Source organism: Anoplopoma fimbria, chromosome 3 (assembly GCF_027596085.1).
Source record: "Anoplopoma fimbria isolate UVic2021 breed Golden Eagle Sablefish chromosome 3, Afim_UVic_2022, whole genome shotgun sequence".
Classification (NCBI taxonomy): domain Eukaryota; kingdom Metazoa; phylum Chordata; class Actinopteri; order Perciformes; family Anoplopomatidae; genus Anoplopoma; species Anoplopoma fimbria.
This window is the reverse complement of record NC_072451.1, coordinates 1,627,123-1,646,155: the sequence shown is the minus strand read 5'-3', so window position 1 is coordinate 1,646,155 and position 19,033 is coordinate 1,627,123. Positions and strand designations below refer to the sequence as shown.

The following is a 19,033-nucleotide window of genomic DNA, read 5'->3' as shown; positions in this document are numbered from 1 at the left end:
CCCGCATCAATGCAGCACCGCAGGGTCTTCTGGAGCTGGATAGAAAGCTAGAAGGATTCCCAGAGAGGAGTGATGCTCTGCAGCAGTTTAGAATATCTAACGAGCTTTAATGTGTGTCAAGTGAAGGACGGCGTTCTGTTAAAGTTTTATAAGGACAAAGAGTTTGGAGGAAAAATGGTAGAGAATGAGACTAGAAAAGAAGGAGATAAACCGACTGGAAGTGAATGAGAAATGGTCAAATACGGGTGAAACCGGCTCTACAAACAGACGATGTCCATGTAATGAAGAGTAAACTGATAGATACAGAGAGGTAGAAGGAAACATGAACAACAATGATTGTTTCAATTATTACTCTTATTATTATTTGTTTTATCCCAACTGCTTTTCAATTTGATTTGGGGCTGTTCAAGTCAAACACATTTTTCCAGGCGGCAACCTCTGGTTCTGAAGAGTGAAGCCACTGTGGAAGCTTGGTTGCAAAAAAAAGTATATTGATTGTGTGGAATTGTTCGGAAATGGATTGGTCTATGAGAAAATGACTCTACTTCTCTCTTGATTTATTCCCTCAGTAAACATTGTAAACATGAGTTTATGGTCTCAATCTCTAGTTTCAAGTCTTCTTCAATACAGCATGATGTTCATTTAGTAAATGATGCTCCATTTAGAGTCAGACAGACCATAAAGCAGGGTGTGCTTGTGATTGACAGGTCACTACCCTACCAGAGCCGTATAAAGCTCACTCCACCTCCGTCCAAATATGGTCACCTTATTTTACCGGTTGCAAAAAACAACAACATGGCGATGTCCGTAATCGAAGATGGCACCACCCAAAACTTGAAATTTTGATTCTACAAAGTTGCAAACCAACAAACCAATGGGTGACGTCATGGCGACTACTTCTACTTCTACTGTAAATGGTTGAATCCAATCCACCAGGTCCCTTTGAGATCGACCTCAGGTTCATGGTGCTTATCTAGATCTCTTTAGTTGAGATATCAAGTTTACTTAGAGTTAACAATTCTCATGAACGTGGACAATGATAGGTTGAACAAACCGCACAGAATTTGCATCCTTGCTTGCCACTTACCAACTTGTTAGGAAAACCCTCCCAGTTGTTCATATGTTCAACACCTCGTAGAATTGTGAAATCCTTCGCTCGTCCACTGTTTAATAACGGTCATGGTTGGCTGACGGCTTCTCCAAAAATGAAACAGAAATCGATGCAGTTTGTTTATTAGATCACTTCCCAGCTTCCCAGCTCCGCCCTGCACACATCAGTCCACATCGTCCAAGTCATCGGGCGAACTGGAGGAAGACGTGGGGACGATTTCCTCGTACGGTTGGACTAAATCCCCAAAGCTGCTCAGGGACTCGTCCGTCTCCGAGGTTGGCCCGTCACCTTGCGACGTGACGGAAGACGACAAGGAGGACATTGTAGAAGACATGTCTCCCAAAATAAAGCCGATGTATTCCTGGAGGAGATTTAAGTCTGAGTCTTCACTGTCCGACTCAAAGCTCGGCCGACCCTCGTTCCTCATGTCCTGTTGGAAATCCATTTCAGCTCATAAATAGTGGATTCAATGAAAGAATACTCAATCGATAAATCCATTAAAATACTCTTTATCTGTCCTACCAGCAAGTCCATGATTGTGTTGTTGTAGTAGATGTATTCAAAGTGCTTTAGCATGTTGAACAGGTCAAAGAGCTCCAGGAAAATGGACTCATCATCGTCGTCGTCATCATCGTCTTCACTGCTCAGGCTCTTTCCATCCTCGTAGTCGCTCTCATCTGACTGGAAGTCTAAATCTTCCAGAGACATTTTGATGGATGGTTTGTTTTTTTTAATCTCCAGCCCCAAGCTGAACCTCTGAGGCTGCAAGGAGCTGATCAGAGTCAGTGTTGCCACGATAGGTTCAGTTACTTCTGCTTGACAACCATTTGTTGCTTTGATTTGAAAATTGCTTGTTGAGTTCTGGAGTGTTGGTCTGTGAGCTGAGAATGAGTGGATGTTTAATTTTTTTCCTTGTCCTCCTCTTGTTTTGGCCTTATCCTATTCTACTTCCTGTTTGTAAAACAAAGTAAATCTACTTTATTAGCTTCCTAACTACATTTATTTTCGTCGCTGTAACCAAACTGCTTGAATGTGCACAGCTGTAGTCATGTATTTTTAATGAATTTAAAGTCATTAACCAGGCTCTGTTCTGTCCTTAATTGAACTTAACTCAAAAGAGTCTGTATCTATATATTGCATGGCTGATATTTTCTAGAGCTCGGCCAATACTTGGGCCCTGTGCTTAAGGTGTCCAGTGTGAAATAATATCCTGCATATCTACATATACTCTGTCTTTGGCTCTTTACTCAATATCGAGCTGTTGCTGTCGCTCGTATCAATGTCTGTTCCGACAACATCTACAGGCATCAAAACAGTAAAAGTAGTAAAGCTGCATCTTGCTTGATTTGATTGGCTAGTTTGGTCAAGTGTGACATTGATGAGCGATTTGACTCTGTGTCTGGTGCTGTAAAGTTTAAAATATGGGAACATTTCATGCAAGTCTAAAAGAAACGCCTTAAAAATGCCGGGCCAGGCGTACCAAAATAAAATACTGGCTCATTTCTAGCGATGCGTCTCGTCAGTGAAAACCGTTTCTACCCATCTCAAAGTTGTGTGTTTTTGAAAAATGAAATGCATAATGCCCAAGATCTTCCAGAAGAAATGGACCTTCCATTTTATGGTTATGTTGCATAGCAGCGAGCTCCTCAGGAGTGTTTGGCCGTCTGTTACGTAATAACGATCTTTCCCACAGCAGCCGGCGTCTGGGCTTTGGCCTGATTCCAGGTCTGTTGGGCTGATGAGGGACACATCTTTGATCTCACTTCAGATCTGGTTTAAGTTTTCATTGGAATCTCAATAAGGCAGTAAGGAAGTAGATGTGAAGAAGTTTGATTTATCTATTATTATTTGTTTTTAATAATATGAGTCATTAAAGGAAAACGAGCAGGGCTGTGCAATTAATTAAAATATAATTACTATTATGGCTACCAACAATAATGAAAACAAGGTTGTTCGGATGAAACGAATATTTGCCCAATTCGGTTTCGCAATGACACCCGGGTCATAAATCGGACTGGAATGGCCCGCGGCGACGGCGTCGCTTTGTGCTCGCTCTGCTCGTCTTGAAACGCTGGCTTTGTGGATGTGAGTTATTTGGCCATGTCAAAGCCATTCATGTCTATTCAACCAATTTGTTTATGATTAAGTTGCTTACAAGAGCACAACCTCTTAATTTTGCTGTTAAATGTTGTCAATATTGAGCAGAATAATCATCAATGATCATGATTTCTGCCATTATCGAGTTGCTCTACATATGAGTCAAATGAACAAGTCGTAAATATGGAAGACATCCTTTTAAAGAGGAGCTACGCACATGGCAGCTCTGTGTGTGTGTCTCTGTGTGTCTCTGTGTGTGTGTCTCTGTGTGTGTGCGTGTGTGTGTGTGTGTGTGTGTGTGTGTGTGTGTGTGTTTACTTCTCTGTCATACTATAACCTTATTTACTATCTGACTCTTGTCATAAGTTTGGCACCGTGACATTTAGCTGTGAGCTATTTTTACCAGATGACACACACACACACATTCTACACACTCTTTGATGTGGCCTGCTCTGCCCAGTCCCAACAGACAGACGCGCTATATGAACTTGATAAAGGCAACCGCTATCCTTAAGAAGCCCACACACACACAAACACACACACTGTATATAATAACACCACTCCTCAGATCTAAACTTAGGCCAGTCTGGAGTCTCCAGTCTGGAAGCATCACGTGTTGTTGTTGTTGTTGTTTGTGTGCTCGATGGTTTAAGGCTCCATTCAGATATTTCAGGGATCATGTGACAATGTTTTGAATGTAGTAAAGATGTTTTTGTTATAATGTTTTTTCTGGTCCATGTTTGGGCTCTATTTGTTATATTAAGAACTGCATGAAATACACATTTTAATATTCCCAGGAGATCTCTCGTCATTCACAACAAAACAAAAAACTGAAATGTTTTCCGGTTTAAATGGATTAAAATCTGTGATTTGTGAATTCCTTTACCACAACAACTATCAGTTAGAAATGGACAAATACGTTTGTTCATGCCTGCCCTCCTTTAAAAAATAGTTTCTTTTAAAGAAGAAAATGACAGACAGCAGCAACTTGAAAACAAGCTCTTATACACACACACACACACACACACACACACACACACACACACACACACACACACACACACACACACACACACACACACACACACACACACACACACACGTGTACAGTCATTTGTCTGCAGTGATTTGTTGACATACAGATCCGGTGAACGTTGGCTACTTCCTGCATTTCTGTGTCAGATAAGATCTTAACAGCTTAGCTTTGATTTTCAAGAAACTCTGGTCTGGATGTGCCAAGAAAGGAAAAACTGCAAACGTTTCTTCAAAGATAGGACAGAGATCTGTCTGTGAGCTCCATCAGCTGGAATCCACAGGGTGTCCGTGTCGGGGGGGGTTCACAGAATGACAAAGGCTGTCACAGACGATGACATCTGTCACAGCAGTCTGACAGTCCTTGTATGGAGCTGACAGGAAACAACTCATAGAAAATACTAATGCAACCTCTTTCATCTTTTGCTGCATCCTCTTGTTTTTGTGGCAAATCTGAGTGATTCACACTTTTACAAATCTTTTTTCCTCATTGTTGTTAAGAAGGACCTTTTTGTACCTTACTTACTTGAGATCATCAAACATGGAACAATTGGAAGAAGACTTTTTCTGTACTTGTACACACATATTTGAGTATCTAGAGTCCCAAGCAACCCACAAACCGGTAATTTAGAAGGATAAGACAACAGATTTGTCTCCACTTATGTCAAATGCTATCTTATTATATGGGAATATACTACTAAACCATCTGAGTTTCTTCACCCACAGCTTGAGAACTTACTCTGCAAATGTCTACCATGTTTTTCTTGCAAGCCAATCAGAGCAGACTGGGATTTTCTGAGGGGCTCTTAAAGAGACAGGCACTCAAACGGAGTGTTTCAGACAGAAAGTCAATACAGGTGTATTCAGACGGACAGTATGAGGAAAATAATGTTTTTTGTTAACATTAAAGCATATAAACATGTTCAGGTTGAGACCTTAAATACAAGTAAGAACTTGAAAATGAGCGCGATATGTCCCCTTTAATATTTGCAGTGTATGTCAAATACTGACTTTACGACATTTTACATACTTGGTTCACTTTTAGTATGCAGTCTTTGAGTATGTAGAGAATATTAAGATATACATATTTATGAAAACAAACAAGATGTATTAATTCAATGTAATAACTCCTAGTTTAATTAGCTATCATTTCTTTTTTCGTTTTTCTATCCCTTTTCCTCTTTCCCTTTTTCAAATGTCTCCATTTCTTTCTCCCAGGTAAATCCTTTAACCCAGAGTTATTTTGCGAGTCAAACACAACATAAAGTGTTATTAATCCCTCTATCATGTCTCTTTTGCAGTGAGCTCCGTGTGCTGTAAACTGTACAAGTGGGTAATGAGGCGGTGACCCTCAGGGCTGCTGTGTGCGGGTTCAACCCAAGCAGTCACGCCTCCACTCATTACTTTGTCAGTTGATGCCCACACACTCACAGCACTTACACATTTTTATAGCTGTGTATGAATGTGCACTCTGTACGTACTCTGTCTTTAGTTTTATTGCTGCTCGCAGTAAAGTGTACAGTACGCATTTTATATATCAGTGCATGTCAAGACGTTAAACTTCACAATTATCCAGCATCTGTAAATCATCATCCTGTGATGAAAGGAACACTACACATTTTATTGCCCATCTTGTTTTATAATATCTATCATAATGCAGCGTGTGAAGCACTTTGAGCAGCGTATTTGTATGAATCGTGATAAATAACTGAGCACTCAACTTGTTTTCCTGTGTTTTCTTGCCCTTATCTTCCCTCTTTACGTCTTTTTCTTTATCTCCCATCTTCTTCTAATCTAGCGTGACCTTTTTAACTGTTTTTTTTCATGTCAAAACATTTGAAAAAGAAATTGGACTCAGTTATGAAGCAGCTATGGCTGAGGTTTCCCTCCTGGCCCTCATGTTTGTGTTTGTCTCTCTTGATGTGCCAACAATGACAAAATAATTGCAATGCATAAGTGCTTGTTTTGAAGTTTGTGCGGGCGAACTTGTGTAGGACTTCAGCTTTTTTTTTGAAAGAAGAAAATGTTTATTCTTGTCACTGCTGCCTGTCAAGCACTTTATTCAATTATGTATTATTGCATTCTTTTTCTGATCTGCTTTGGCGTCAAAATAAGAGTTTATTTTCCACCCTCATTATCATGTTATGAACGCTATGACTGTTTGGATTAGTGGGATTCAAACTCGTTTAACTCAACTATTTTGCATGCGTTTGATTTTCACCTCGTTTTTCCCCCTCTTGTCTGTTGGTGTTTTTAAATGTCTCTTTCTTCTCCTCCTTGTTTTTTCCAGGATGCTAGCTACTGGCTGCAGGTCCACCGGTTGGAGCACGGCGACGGCGGCATCCTCGACCTGGACGACGTACTCTGTGATGTGGCCGACGACAAAGACCGGGTGAGTGACGCGTGGATGAGAATGAAAAGTGTAAAACACGAGCCGTAGTGGTTATTTCCCATAATCCTCTGTTGCTTCAGAGTTTGTGCAGGACTCCTTGTTTATTACTTCCTTGACAATTTGCTAAATCTAGCATTTGGCTGCATATTTATTTATCATATTTGCACGTTTCGGAATCATTTGTCAGTTCGGTGGTGTAAAAACAGCAGAGTTGCAGTAAAGCTGTTTTCTGTTGCTATCCAAGGCACAGGAAGTGCTTCCTGACCAATCAGATAAGAGAGTTTCTTGTGTACCAGAGCAGCTCTTATCAGTGAGTCACTGTTTACCATCTTTGTGTGAATGCCTCTATATGTTTACACTAGCCTTGCATATTTTCTCTGTTAATCTTAACAGAAACAGGTCAAGGTAAAATGCTAGAGAGATGCTAAACACAGACTTTGACACTACGGGAGATATGCAGTAACAGATTGAGTTGCATGTGAAGTTGGTCAGAAGTTACTTACAGACCTCAGGCCTTGAACTTGACAGTTTCAAACACCTCACACTCATTCTTCGGCCTGGTTCATCCGTTGCCGGCGGTGCAGTTCGAGAGAGAGAAGCTCATGGTGACTGACAGCCGGGAGGTCACAGGGTCACATTCTCTACTTTGGAGAATTCCACGAAAGACTGAGAGTTTTTTTTAAAGTATGTATTCCATCAAGAAATCGCTACTGACATGAAGTCAAAGTTCTTAAAAAAAAAACTGAAGGCAACAGGTTGGATGTCGAGGGAAATTGGCTTGGTTGCTTTATGTCATAGAACTGATCTTTAGGGCAAATGCATCTTTAACTTCCCATATGTGTCTTATTCCTAAAATGTGAATAATTGCTGGTATTTTGAGTCTTTTTTTTTTTTTTTTTTTTTTTGTAGATTTAACGACTTGTCAAAAAAATCAATCGGCAGATTTATCAATAATGAAAACCATCTTTATCTGCAGCCGTAATGCGAGCTGTAAAAGACTGTCGGGAATAGTCGAGTCATCATGTTCACTTCCTTATGAAGAGGAAACTATTAGAAGGAGACACATCTCCTGCCTGATGATGGAAAATATAATCTGATGATCCATTGAACGTCTGCGGTTGACTATGAGGAATATGGTTTTTGTTGTCTTACAAGGTGCAAAAGAGTTTCTGAAATGATACAGTCAAGTTCTGGAATGACTTTCAGGACTTTTATTGTGAAATTTAACTAAAGCAAAACTAAAATTTGACTGAATTGAGCTTAAAGGTTAAACGCGTTGGGTGGCCATGATTCTCTGTAGTAACTGTGTCAACCTCATGTGTAAAGGCCTCCAGGTGTGTGTGTGTTGTGAGTTCTCGGCGAGCTGTCATCATGCTATCTGCTCACATCCCTCTCCGTTAACGCTCCTACCAGCGTTTTCCACTGACGGGTATGTGTGCATTACATCGCTGACAACCCGTCAGCCTTCACTGACACAAGTCAACGCCGCTGTCTGCTTTGACATGGAACCCTTTGGGGATCTCAGGGTGTTTCTCGGTTCTCTGCACAGTTTGAATGTCCATTTAAACAAAAAACAACATGAGATCTGTTAAAATTAAGAATGTGTAATGATGAGTGACAGTGAGTGAAAGGTTTCTATCAGCAGCCTGTAATCCTTATTTATTTAAAAACGTTTTGGTTGATTGATCATTTTGTTAGAAATAGTCAAAAATGTCTTTTCATTTCTTATTCAGTCAAAAACTGTTGCAGAATGTTTGCTATATCTTTTAAAAAACTACCTTCTTAAGACACTTTTTAATACATAAAAATACAATTTGAATAGAAATATAACTTATATATTATTGTTCACAAAATGTTGTATTCCCTTAAAATTTCTTTAAATAACATCTACTTGTTGTCCCTCAATGTGCAACTTTGGTTGATTTCAAAAGTTTGACTTCTGGACAACAAATCTAATCAGAAATCCACAAAAAATGGGTAAATTTGTGAATGAATGACAAGTTAATCGATCAAATATGCAACTTTTGTTAAGAAAAGATGATAAAATTGTGAGAGTGCAGTAAAAAAATATTTGGTCAATCAATGAATTATCTTAATAATGATAAGAAATGACCGTGATTGCGGCCATTAGTGTGTGTGTGTGTGTGTGTGTGTGTGTGTGTGTGTGTGTGTGTGTGTGTGTGTGTGTGTGTGTGTGTGTGTGTGTGTGTGTGTGTGTGTGTGTGTGTGTGTGTGTGTGTGTGTGTGTGTGTGTGTGTGTGTGTGTACCCCAGTGTGAGTTCACTGTTTGTGTCTTTTGAGATCACAGCTGTGCGGCTTTCTGTGAGTGTGTTTGTCTGTGTGGCCAGACCTCAAGCATGAGTGTGTGAAAAGGAATCCAGCTTCACTGTGGTTGTGTGTGTGTGTGACTACTGACCTCTAACCAGTTACCTCCTGATGATGTCATTGTGGTTGGGTTATGTTGAGCACAGCTACAGTTGTCGGGGGAATAAAGCTAAACTAAGTCCAACAGAGTCAATTGAATTCATGTGATTGTCTTAAAGCACTATTGGCCAGTGTGTGTGTGTGTGTGTGTGTGTTGTGTTGTGTTTTTTGTGTGTGTTGAGTCGTGGAAGGAAGAGAACGGCTGCAGACCAAGAGGGAGAAAAAATAACACAATTGCTGAACCCGACAGCTGTTTGACTTCTGTGTTGTTGATCTCTCCGTCACAGCTTGTGCACATTAGAGCTGGGTGTTATGGACACAATCTTCTGCTCCAATATAAGTCATTTCATATTCATATACACAGGAGTATGATTCTGTATTCTACTGTGTGAATTAGATCCTCGACAAATGAAAAGTACTGAGAGCTTTCTGATTATATTCTGAACTTTAGTGCAATATGAACTCTACAGCTTGGAATGAAATTATTAAAAGAAATCTATAGATACACTGTTTGTTAACTGTATAGAACTAAGTGGTTATGCAAAAAGGAAATGCAATCTCCAAATGATATTCCATTCAAAATATTTCACATTAGATTTTCTGAGAGATTTATGTTTAGCTTGTTATGATCAATTTAAACCACATAAATATGAGCCCCAAAAAAAGATGGTTATGGAACTGCACCAGATGTGGTTTCTAAACATCCTCACGATAGACACTTACACAAGCATGTGAATTTCCATTTATGTAGATAGAAGTGTTAAACAGACAGACAATATGCATTTTCACATGAATCTAGACTTTTGTTAGAGAAAAGGAGTGATCGATGAAGGAGTTCATAATAAGCCAGAGAGCGGTGGACTCTGTGATCCACTGGACAGGACTGCTGGTCTCCTGGCAGCTGTGACTCCTCGCTGCCATTCCACAGGAGCTTTTTAAAGACTGGGAGGAATGGGAGGAATGGCTCGCCCCTCCATCACACAAGGATACTGTTATTAGCCGACACTGGAATGAAACACACACAGGCTGCATGTAGCCTTCATCCAGGGAGGACATGTATGCTCAGGGTATTTTTAGGGCATTGCTGTGTGTGTGTGTGTGTGTGTGTGTGTGTGTGTGTGTGTGTGTGTGTGTGTGTGTGTGTGTGTGTGTGTGTGTGTGTGTGTGTGTGTGTGTGTGTGTGTGTGTGTGTGTGTGTGTGTGTGTGTGTGTGTGTGTGTGTGTGTGTGTGTGTGTGTGTCATCTGTGACATCTGTGAAAGTTGGGTATAAAAGTGTGTGTCTGTTTTTGTGTAGACGCAGTGTGTACCATCCATGCCAGGAAAAGTGGCGGCTTGCCCTCCGACTTACCGAATGTTTTTCCAGATGCCATCTTTCCGTCCGTTCATCATCCTTCCTTCCACTTCTTCCTTTTTTTTTTTTTTCTTTTTCCTCCCCACCTTTCACACTAAGCGAGCATCACGAGGATGACCTTTAATAACCTCGGCCACTGGTAGGAATTCACTTTCTGGAAGCTGGATCTGTAATGTTACAATTCATAGTGATCATGCTGACGCCATGGAAATAAATACTTGTTTCTGATTGGCTGGCTGGTGTCCAATAAAACCATGTAACCGTAGTTTTGGTCAGTGCTTTAGCTGTACTTTTAAAATGAGGGTAATTAAAAAAGCCTCATTCACTCACTAACTTCTAACGTTAGCTAGTAGGCTACTTCTCTTCAAAGGCGTATTTGTTAGTCTGCATCATGTCTCATAGTCATCGCTGACATCATTATCCTCACTGTCAAAGAGCTCTTGACAAATGGCCTCTAAATTTTATATTATACATATTAATCTGAAAGTTTTTCTTTTGTACATTTGAACTCTGAGCGTTCTATTTCTATATTGATTAATGAACGTCAGATTGGATTTATGAACGTACCATTAATATGTATCAGCACATATACCGGTTGTTATTATTATTTATTTATTTATTAAGATGAAACGGCTTATGAAGTGTTTCAAACATTGTGATGTATTTAGACAGTGAGCTATCGTTCTGAAGTGTAAAACAATGAGTATAAAGTGATGAAGAGAGAGAGAGAGTCTTTAATTCCACTTATTGACACAGTTTGATGTCTCCAATGAAGTATCACTTTTTTACAGAAAGTTCAAGGGCCCATTTCATCAAATCTTTGCAGAGTTAAAGCATGATTTATGTGTGTTTTTTAACATTATTGCACTGATGTGAAGACACCTTTATTTAATAAATACACATCTGCAGATACACTTTATGTTTAATTCACGTTTTTTTTGTGAAACGTGCATTTATTATCCCCTTAAATACCAACCTTTATCCAGTTTTGTTGGGCGGTAGTAGTACTAGCTACCATCTCGCAAATGTGCACACACTTTCCAGCTCAATCTCACACACACACACACACACACACACACACACACACACACACACACACACACACACACACACACACACACACACACACACACACACTGACATACCCCAGGTGTCCGGTGACATGCTCGTCCCTACACACCCTCCTGCAGCGATGACACGACCCTCAAATGTTGGCACCTGGGCTGTGCCATAGCCACATTCCTGTTGTGTGCTATTTGTGTGTGTGCTAAGTGTGTGTGTGCTTTGTGTGCTTTATGTGTGTGTGTATTGTCAGGGTGTGCCACACAGCTGCGCCCGCCGCTACTCCATCACTGCCAGGTCTGACCTCGGTCAGCGTGGTGCCTGGGTGTGCGACCGAATTTATAGCCTTGTGTGTCTCGTTTTTACAGCTGATCTGATTTGGTGTTTTATTCACAGTTGCACTTTTTACACATAATGCATAACGTTTATTTAAATTAATGGAACTTTAATGTCAGTATATGTCCCAACGGTTTCTTTCTCTAAATGTGTTGTTTCTGATATACTTCTTGTTGTTCTGAACTAAGCACTTCTCGTACAAGTTTTTCTGTTTGGATATGTGTTTGCGATATCCTGATCTGAGCTGAATATAGACCTGTCTCGCAGCGTCAGAGACAAGGAGACAGACAGACAGACAGACAGACAGACAGACAGACAGACAGACAGACAGACAGACAGACAGACAGACAGACAGACAGACAGACAGACAGACAGACAGACAGACAGACAGACAGACAGACAGACAGACAGACAGACAGACAGACAGACAGACAGACAGAGGTTAAATGACAGAGGAGTTTCTTAAAACAACTCCTTCAGTCTTCTGTCGGTCGTGTTGCAGATTATCGACAGACAGACGGGCTACCAGTCACATATTTGAGAGTGTGTGTGTGTGTGTGTGTGTGTGTGTTTGAGTGTGTGTGTGTGTGTGTGTGTGTGTGTGTGTGTGTGTGTGTGTGTGTGTGTGTGTGTGTGTCTGTTGCCCTGTGGGACGGAGTGATTTGATCCTCCTGAGCTCCATCATTTGAAGTGTCTCACCTGTTAATTTATGTCAGACCTCAGTATTTACTGATGGAGCTACTTTTTTTAGGTTCTCTTCTTACATATCAGAATATTTGATTAGGCAATTGATTTAGAATATATTTAATTGTGTTTATTTAACCCCTTCTCTCATTCTTGATGTTTTTAAGTTAATCTAACAAATTTCTGGGACAATTTGAAGCAAAAATATTCCCTTGATCATTTTTGACGCTGTGAAACGGACACATTTGGACCTGTACAAGGAATGTGTAGAGGATCTGTATTAATCCATAATCCATACTTTACCCTAGAATGAGCTGTAAATTGAGATTTTTTGCATCATCATATAAAACTGCAAACATAATCCATATTTAAGTAGTAACAGACGAGGATGATTACATTATTTCAACACATGGCGGCAGACTGTTGCTGTAAAATAATCCTCTGCATCCATCACCTCACTTCTCCTGTAAAAGATCAGGAGAAAAGGGCGGGAGATTCTCCCAGCATGTACTGGGGTTCAAGAAGAGCCGCATCCCAGACCATCACCTCCCTCCTCCTCTTCACTTACAGCATCGAGCCTGTTTTAGCTGACGGCCATAAAAACACTCCAGTGTTTACACGGGTCGATCTCCCCTCTCTTCATTTGGTCCGTTCTGTTGCGTCTGTAGTTGATATTGATTCGTCTGCTCGCGTGCACACGAGAAACCAAATCCCACCGAGCCTCGTTATTTCAGACCCTGACCCATTCAGAATATGGAGATTTTGTTTTTTGTTCTTCGATTTGAAATTTGTGCTTTCAGGAAGAAGGAAGAGTTTTGTGTTGGAGTGAGGGATGTGAGGAACATTTAGCAAAACGGACTTCTATTTGCTCTTCTGACTGTTTTCTCATCAGTTAATTAATGTGAATAATTACCTGGTGAATTGATAACTTTTTATACTTAAACAGGCCCTATTATGCTATTTTCCGGGTGCATATTTTTATCTCCAGTTACATTACAACATGTTTACATGCGTTAATGCTCATAATCCTCCTTGTTTTTCTCATCCTGGTTGTCCTGCAGCATCTCTTCTCACCCTCTCTCTGAAACGCTCCGTTGTAGCGCTTGCTCCTCCCTCCAGAAAGCAAAGTCTGCTCTGATTGGTCAGCTAGCCCGCTCTGTTGTGATTGGTCAACGTTTCACATTTAAAAAAACTCTTCCTCCGGAGATTCAGCTCTGTCTCTCTCTTTTGTTGTTTGAGGGCCAAACTAGCCGGAAGGAGTTTTACGTCACTTCCGTAACATTGTGACCTCATAAAGTTACATTGTGACCTCGTAACGTTACAGAAATGAAGGAGAGAATTCAATGGAGCCGTTTCAGGAGCTTCTGAGGGGGAGGGTAACTTCAGGTTTTACACTCTACGGACCTTTTACATGTACAAATATATATATAACACACTATAGGAGGGGGAAAAAGAGTTGAAAAGCATAATAGGGCCACTTTAAAGTATTGTGTGTTGGGGTTGTCATTTCCTACTTGGTCTTGATTTATCTTGAAATACAGGTGACACAGTGGTATTTATCTGGTGTTGTCATTTGATGCCACATGAGCCTAAATGTCTTCGTTTTTCACTGAGTGAAACAAAGTAAACTGCAGAAGGATACCCAGCCGTATGGCCTCCTTCTGAGGCCATGTAGGGAGACGGAGAGGGCTGCTGTGAGGAGGATATTGGTTTGGACCCATGCCCGTGTGGAACTCCTCCAACAGCAACATGTTTGGGATGGATGAGAGGGCAGCCAAAACATGTGTGGTGGTTCAGAACAAAAAATCAAATCTAAAACAAGCCCCTCACATATTGTCACGTAGGATGTCGTTCTCAATTCATACTCACTGCTCACTCTGTTCTTCTAACTGCTGCAAACAGATAAAACATCACTTCCTGCACACTTCCTGTCCAAAGACGTTCCAGAAAATTTATAACAGCAGAATATAATCTCGTATAACTGTTCTGTCGGAGTGATTTCCTCTCTTATCTTTCCCCGTTTCACACATGAAGTGACCGGACCACACCCGGTCGACCCCTCCTCCAGCCCCAAACATCTTCCTGAGCGAGCGTTGGTGATGACCTCATTTATTCCAGGCTCGCCCTCCTTCCTCCTCCTCCTCCTCCCCTTTTCTTCTCCCCCTCTCTCCAGCCTCTTAATGAGAACAAGATGACAACTTTATACCAGACTCAGCCGGGGTGACACAGAAACTTCTCTCTGAGAGACTGGCAGACACTAGATCTGCTTCTGTGTCTCAAATAGGGCTGTGACTAAAGATTTGTGGTCTAAAAGTCAGAAAATATTAAGAAATACCCGTTACAATTTCCCAGAACCCAAGTTTGTATAAACTTAAAACCCAAAGATATTCAATTTGTAATGATATAACACAGAAAAGCTGGACATTTGTACATCTGACAAGCTGTAAAAAGCAAATTCTGACATTTTGTTTGCTTATAAAAGAAACTGTGGTGAAATTTCCCTACATCTCAGCTCTGTAAACTATTGCAACATAGAACGTGGAACATTAGAGACTGATGCAGGTCCTCTGTAGATTCTCTGCGATACAAACATCGTCTGCTGTGGTCGTCCATGTTAATCCAGAGGAGACAGTGTTTTGGGAATACTAACTCTGAATTATCGATTTGCGACTTGCAATGGATTGCAGCATCTATATAACCTATTTATGCAAATAATTTGGTAACCATAGTAACGCGTATGCATGTCAGGGTATTTTCCCTGATTGCAAGAGCTGGTCTAAAAGCTGCTTACACTGCTGTGCTGGTATCCGACTCTGTGTACTTTGCTAGTTTATAACGTCCATTAAAAAGTGCTATTATCATTATAAACTTCTGTCAGTCATCAGAATTTGATTTCACCACGTCGGTCCTGATGATGCAGGATGATTATCGCCTAAACTGTCCAATCAACAAGTTACTCGTCAGTCTGTTTAACTTCCTGTTTTCTCCTCTTGGTTTGTTTAAGTGAAGTCCAAATGAACCAAACTGTCAAAGCAGAGAATACGATAAGATAAGATAAAACTTTATTAATCCCTAAGGAAATTCCTGTTCCAGAGTTTCATTAAGATTACAACAGAAGAATAGCAGAAAACAATATAATAAAAATATAAACATAAATGAGCAATAGAGCATTTATTGAGTGTAAAGAAATAATATGGACACCATTGCAAAAGAACAGAATAGCAATAAGAGTAAGGCAAAAAAAAAAGTTAAAAAATCAACTTAAATAGAATATAATAGAAAAAAGTTACAATAGTTATAATACAAAAAGTGTATATGAAGTGAAACTCACACCAGTGCCTGAGGGAAACTACAATAGAAAAGTAATATTGAGTATGATATTAAGAGAGAGATTGTCAATGATTTTGAAAAAGCAGTAGAAAGTTATTTTGCACATAGATAATAATATTGAGCATGAAATTGAAATGTAATATTGCTCGATGTTGAAAAAAGTCATATTGCAATTGATATGGATATTATTGCTTTAGGTATCCAATCTTTTCAACTGTCCTTCTTGCAATAGGGGGAGGAATTAAACAGAATGACAAAAAATCCACTCATTTATTAGGTTTTTAAAAAAAAAGTATCTTTTCAAACTGTTCCGTTGAAGTATTGGTTAATAGTCTCTGTTAATGTTATGATTAAAAAGTGATTTATTGTCCGTTCATGTCTGTATATCACCATGAACAATGATATTAGACGTCTAACAACAAGCTCTCACACCTTACCTGTTCTGGAACGCTTCAGCAGTAAAAGCAATTAAGGCTTTGTTTGCCAAACATTATGAAACAATATGCAATGCTTCTCCCATCAGAGTAATTACATCTACATGTCATCATAAATATGATTTATAACATTCATTTTCTTAGTTGTAGGTGAACATTTTTGTCCAAACAAGCCCTTCTTCTCTTTGTTCTTTGGCAAATCATTTTACCGTTTGGAGCAAAAAAAAAAATTAATTTCTGAAACAGCTGCTTGTGTTTAAACACGTTAAATAAATGTTCCAAAACGTTTTTTTTCTCGATGCTTTTCATGTTCCAACAGCACCATGTCTTGCATGCAGCAGAGCGTTGTGGGAGCTCTTGGTTTGCTTTTGGGTAAAGAAGATGTGCGACTGTGTCCACTTGTTGGCGTTGGTTGCTATGACAACCGCACCTCTGCATGAAAAGGATTCATGCCGACGGAGATTTGATGAATGTAGATGTTCTTGAACAAGCCGGTTGCATAATAATGTGAGGATCTCTACATTTGTTTTATATTTTGAAATGGACTTATAGAGAAAATAGACATAATATTCTGAGACGGAACAAATGCAAGACTGGAAATGATAATTATATAGTAAGAGTTGTAGATCTCCAGATACATTTAATGATATTCTAATTAAGGTGTCTTGTGGTTGATTACTCACACACACTTCAGCAGCCTCAGCGTTTCACCTTGAGTAATTATCACCCACACACATCTCTGAGTCATGATTACTCAAGTGTGTGTGTGTGTGTGTGTGTGTGTGTGTGTGTGTGTGTGTGTGTGTGTGTGTGTGTGTGTGTGTGTGTGTGTGTGTGTGTGTGTGTGTGTGTGTGTGTGTGTGTGTGTGTGTGTGTGTGTGTGTGTGTGTGCATATACGTGCATGCACTTAATGCATGTAGAGAAAGCACGTCTGCACTCAGCTCCTCCGTCCGGCCCACGTTAACCCGCGGTGGCCATAAACACAGCGGTCAGCGGTGAGGTAACCGTCTGCAGGCCGTCCTCTCCTTCTGTGGTCACAGAGGGAGGCGTCTTCACTTCACCCCCCCCCCACCCCACCCCACTGTCTGTGCATCAGTCAGGGCTCAGGGACCAGAGAACCCACAACACATCTGAGCTCCACCTCACCTTACATGGACAAGGAGAAACAAAGCTATGTCACGTTCACATTTCTTTTGTTAAACTTTGATATTTCTGAACTGTGAGGTGATTATTCATTTGTAAACTGAGATATTTTGGAGAACTAACACTCCCTTAATATATATTAAGGCTGCAAAAAATACCTGTGACATTCACAAGATAGCAACACCCCTCATTTAGCTCTCATTTGATCCATTAACATGCACCAGTATCAGTGCAGCGCTACCTACCAGCAGTGAGAGCTCATTTACCAGCGGCACCAGGAGACTAAATATGGACGGATCCAAAATAACACGGGAAAGTTTTTCTATTTGGGGGTGTTAAGCTGAAACGGTTGAGCATGGCATGGCTGTCAACTCTTCCTTTTTCATCAGAGAGGTTTGAGAATAGAATCATAATTCCTCTTTAATCAGCCTGCATAATAAACCGGCATGTGGCTGCTTCTGCACCTCCTGAAAGGCAGCTTTGAGGGGCGCTTTAGGCCTTTTAATGCTAATCGCTAACTCTAAGCTAACAGATTGTCTTATTTGCTTCACGGTACAAAAGCTTTAAGCATTTGTGTAATTTTGGAAAGTGAGAAATCCAAACACGTATTTGTGAATGGAGACTTTTCTTTTTTCAAAAAAAGTATATCTTTATTGACAATACCAAGAAAAAGGATGAAAGAAAATTTGATTTCTTTGTTAAAAGGGGAAGTGTGCGTGTGTGTGTGTGTGTGTGTGTGTGTGTGTGTGTGTGTGTGTGTGTGTGTGTGTGTGTGTGTGTGTGTGTGTGTGTGTGTGTGTGTGTGTGTGTGTGTGTGTGTGTGTGTGTGTGTGTGTGTGTGTGTGTGTGTGTGCTTTAGGCTTTTTATCTTAATTGTGGTGGGAAAAGTGTCAGGAGGAGACAAAGACAATGTTGAGAAGTCAACATTAGTTAGGATTACAGCGGCTCACAACAGATGTGGTGTGTGTGTGTGTGAGATAATGAGATTACCCCCCCCCACACACACACACACACACACACACACACACACACACACACACACACACACACACACACTCCCCCTCCTGTCCTCATCTATCTTGTCTCCATTCATCTCCCCCTTCCGTGTTGCATCTGTGATTTTTCTCACTAAACGTTTTGCTGAACAACGTTTAGTACAGAACTTTTAACCGAGTCATGAAGTAATTGGCCGTTCCATCATGTTCTTGACTTAAACCGGGATAACGATTTAAAAGTTTGATTAAATGACTCACTTAATCCCATCTGTAACCGATCAGTCTGCTCAGTTTACAAGCTGAAATGGACTTTATATGAGTTTGGCTCTGAAATCCTCCTCACAGAAAAGAAAAAGCTTCATGATGCTGAAGAAGAATTCATACAAAAGGTCTCTGCTGCCCTCTTGTGGCCGTGTTGCATCATTGCATTGTGTTGTATGTTGTATGTTGTGTATGTGTTGTTTGGGTCAGAGGAGGGAGCTAAGAGCTAAGAGTCAGTCTAACATCCTTCAGGCCTGGAAGAGGAGTCGATGAAGACATGTGTGCTCAATGAAAATGAGAAAATACAAAAAATATATATTATATATTTTAGTGTTTTATAATTTAAAAAAAACATTGTTTCAATTCAAAGGAGCTTTAT

At 40.3% G+C, this 19,033-nt stretch overlaps 1 protein-coding gene across 2 annotated transcripts in view; it reads left to right on the top strand.

Moving 5' to 3' along the window:
- Positions 1-19,033, top strand: part of LOC129088942 (partitioning defective 3 homolog) — a 237,234-nt gene that overhangs the window by 32,021 nt on the left and 186,180 nt on the right. For both annotated transcript variants that reach the window (XM_054596221.1, XM_054596222.1), the window contains exon 2: positions 6,531-6,632. In XM_054596221.1, coding sequence (XP_054452196.1) covers positions 6,531-6,632 — 102 coding nt within the window. The remainder of the gene's footprint in view (positions 1-6,530; positions 6,633-19,033) is intronic.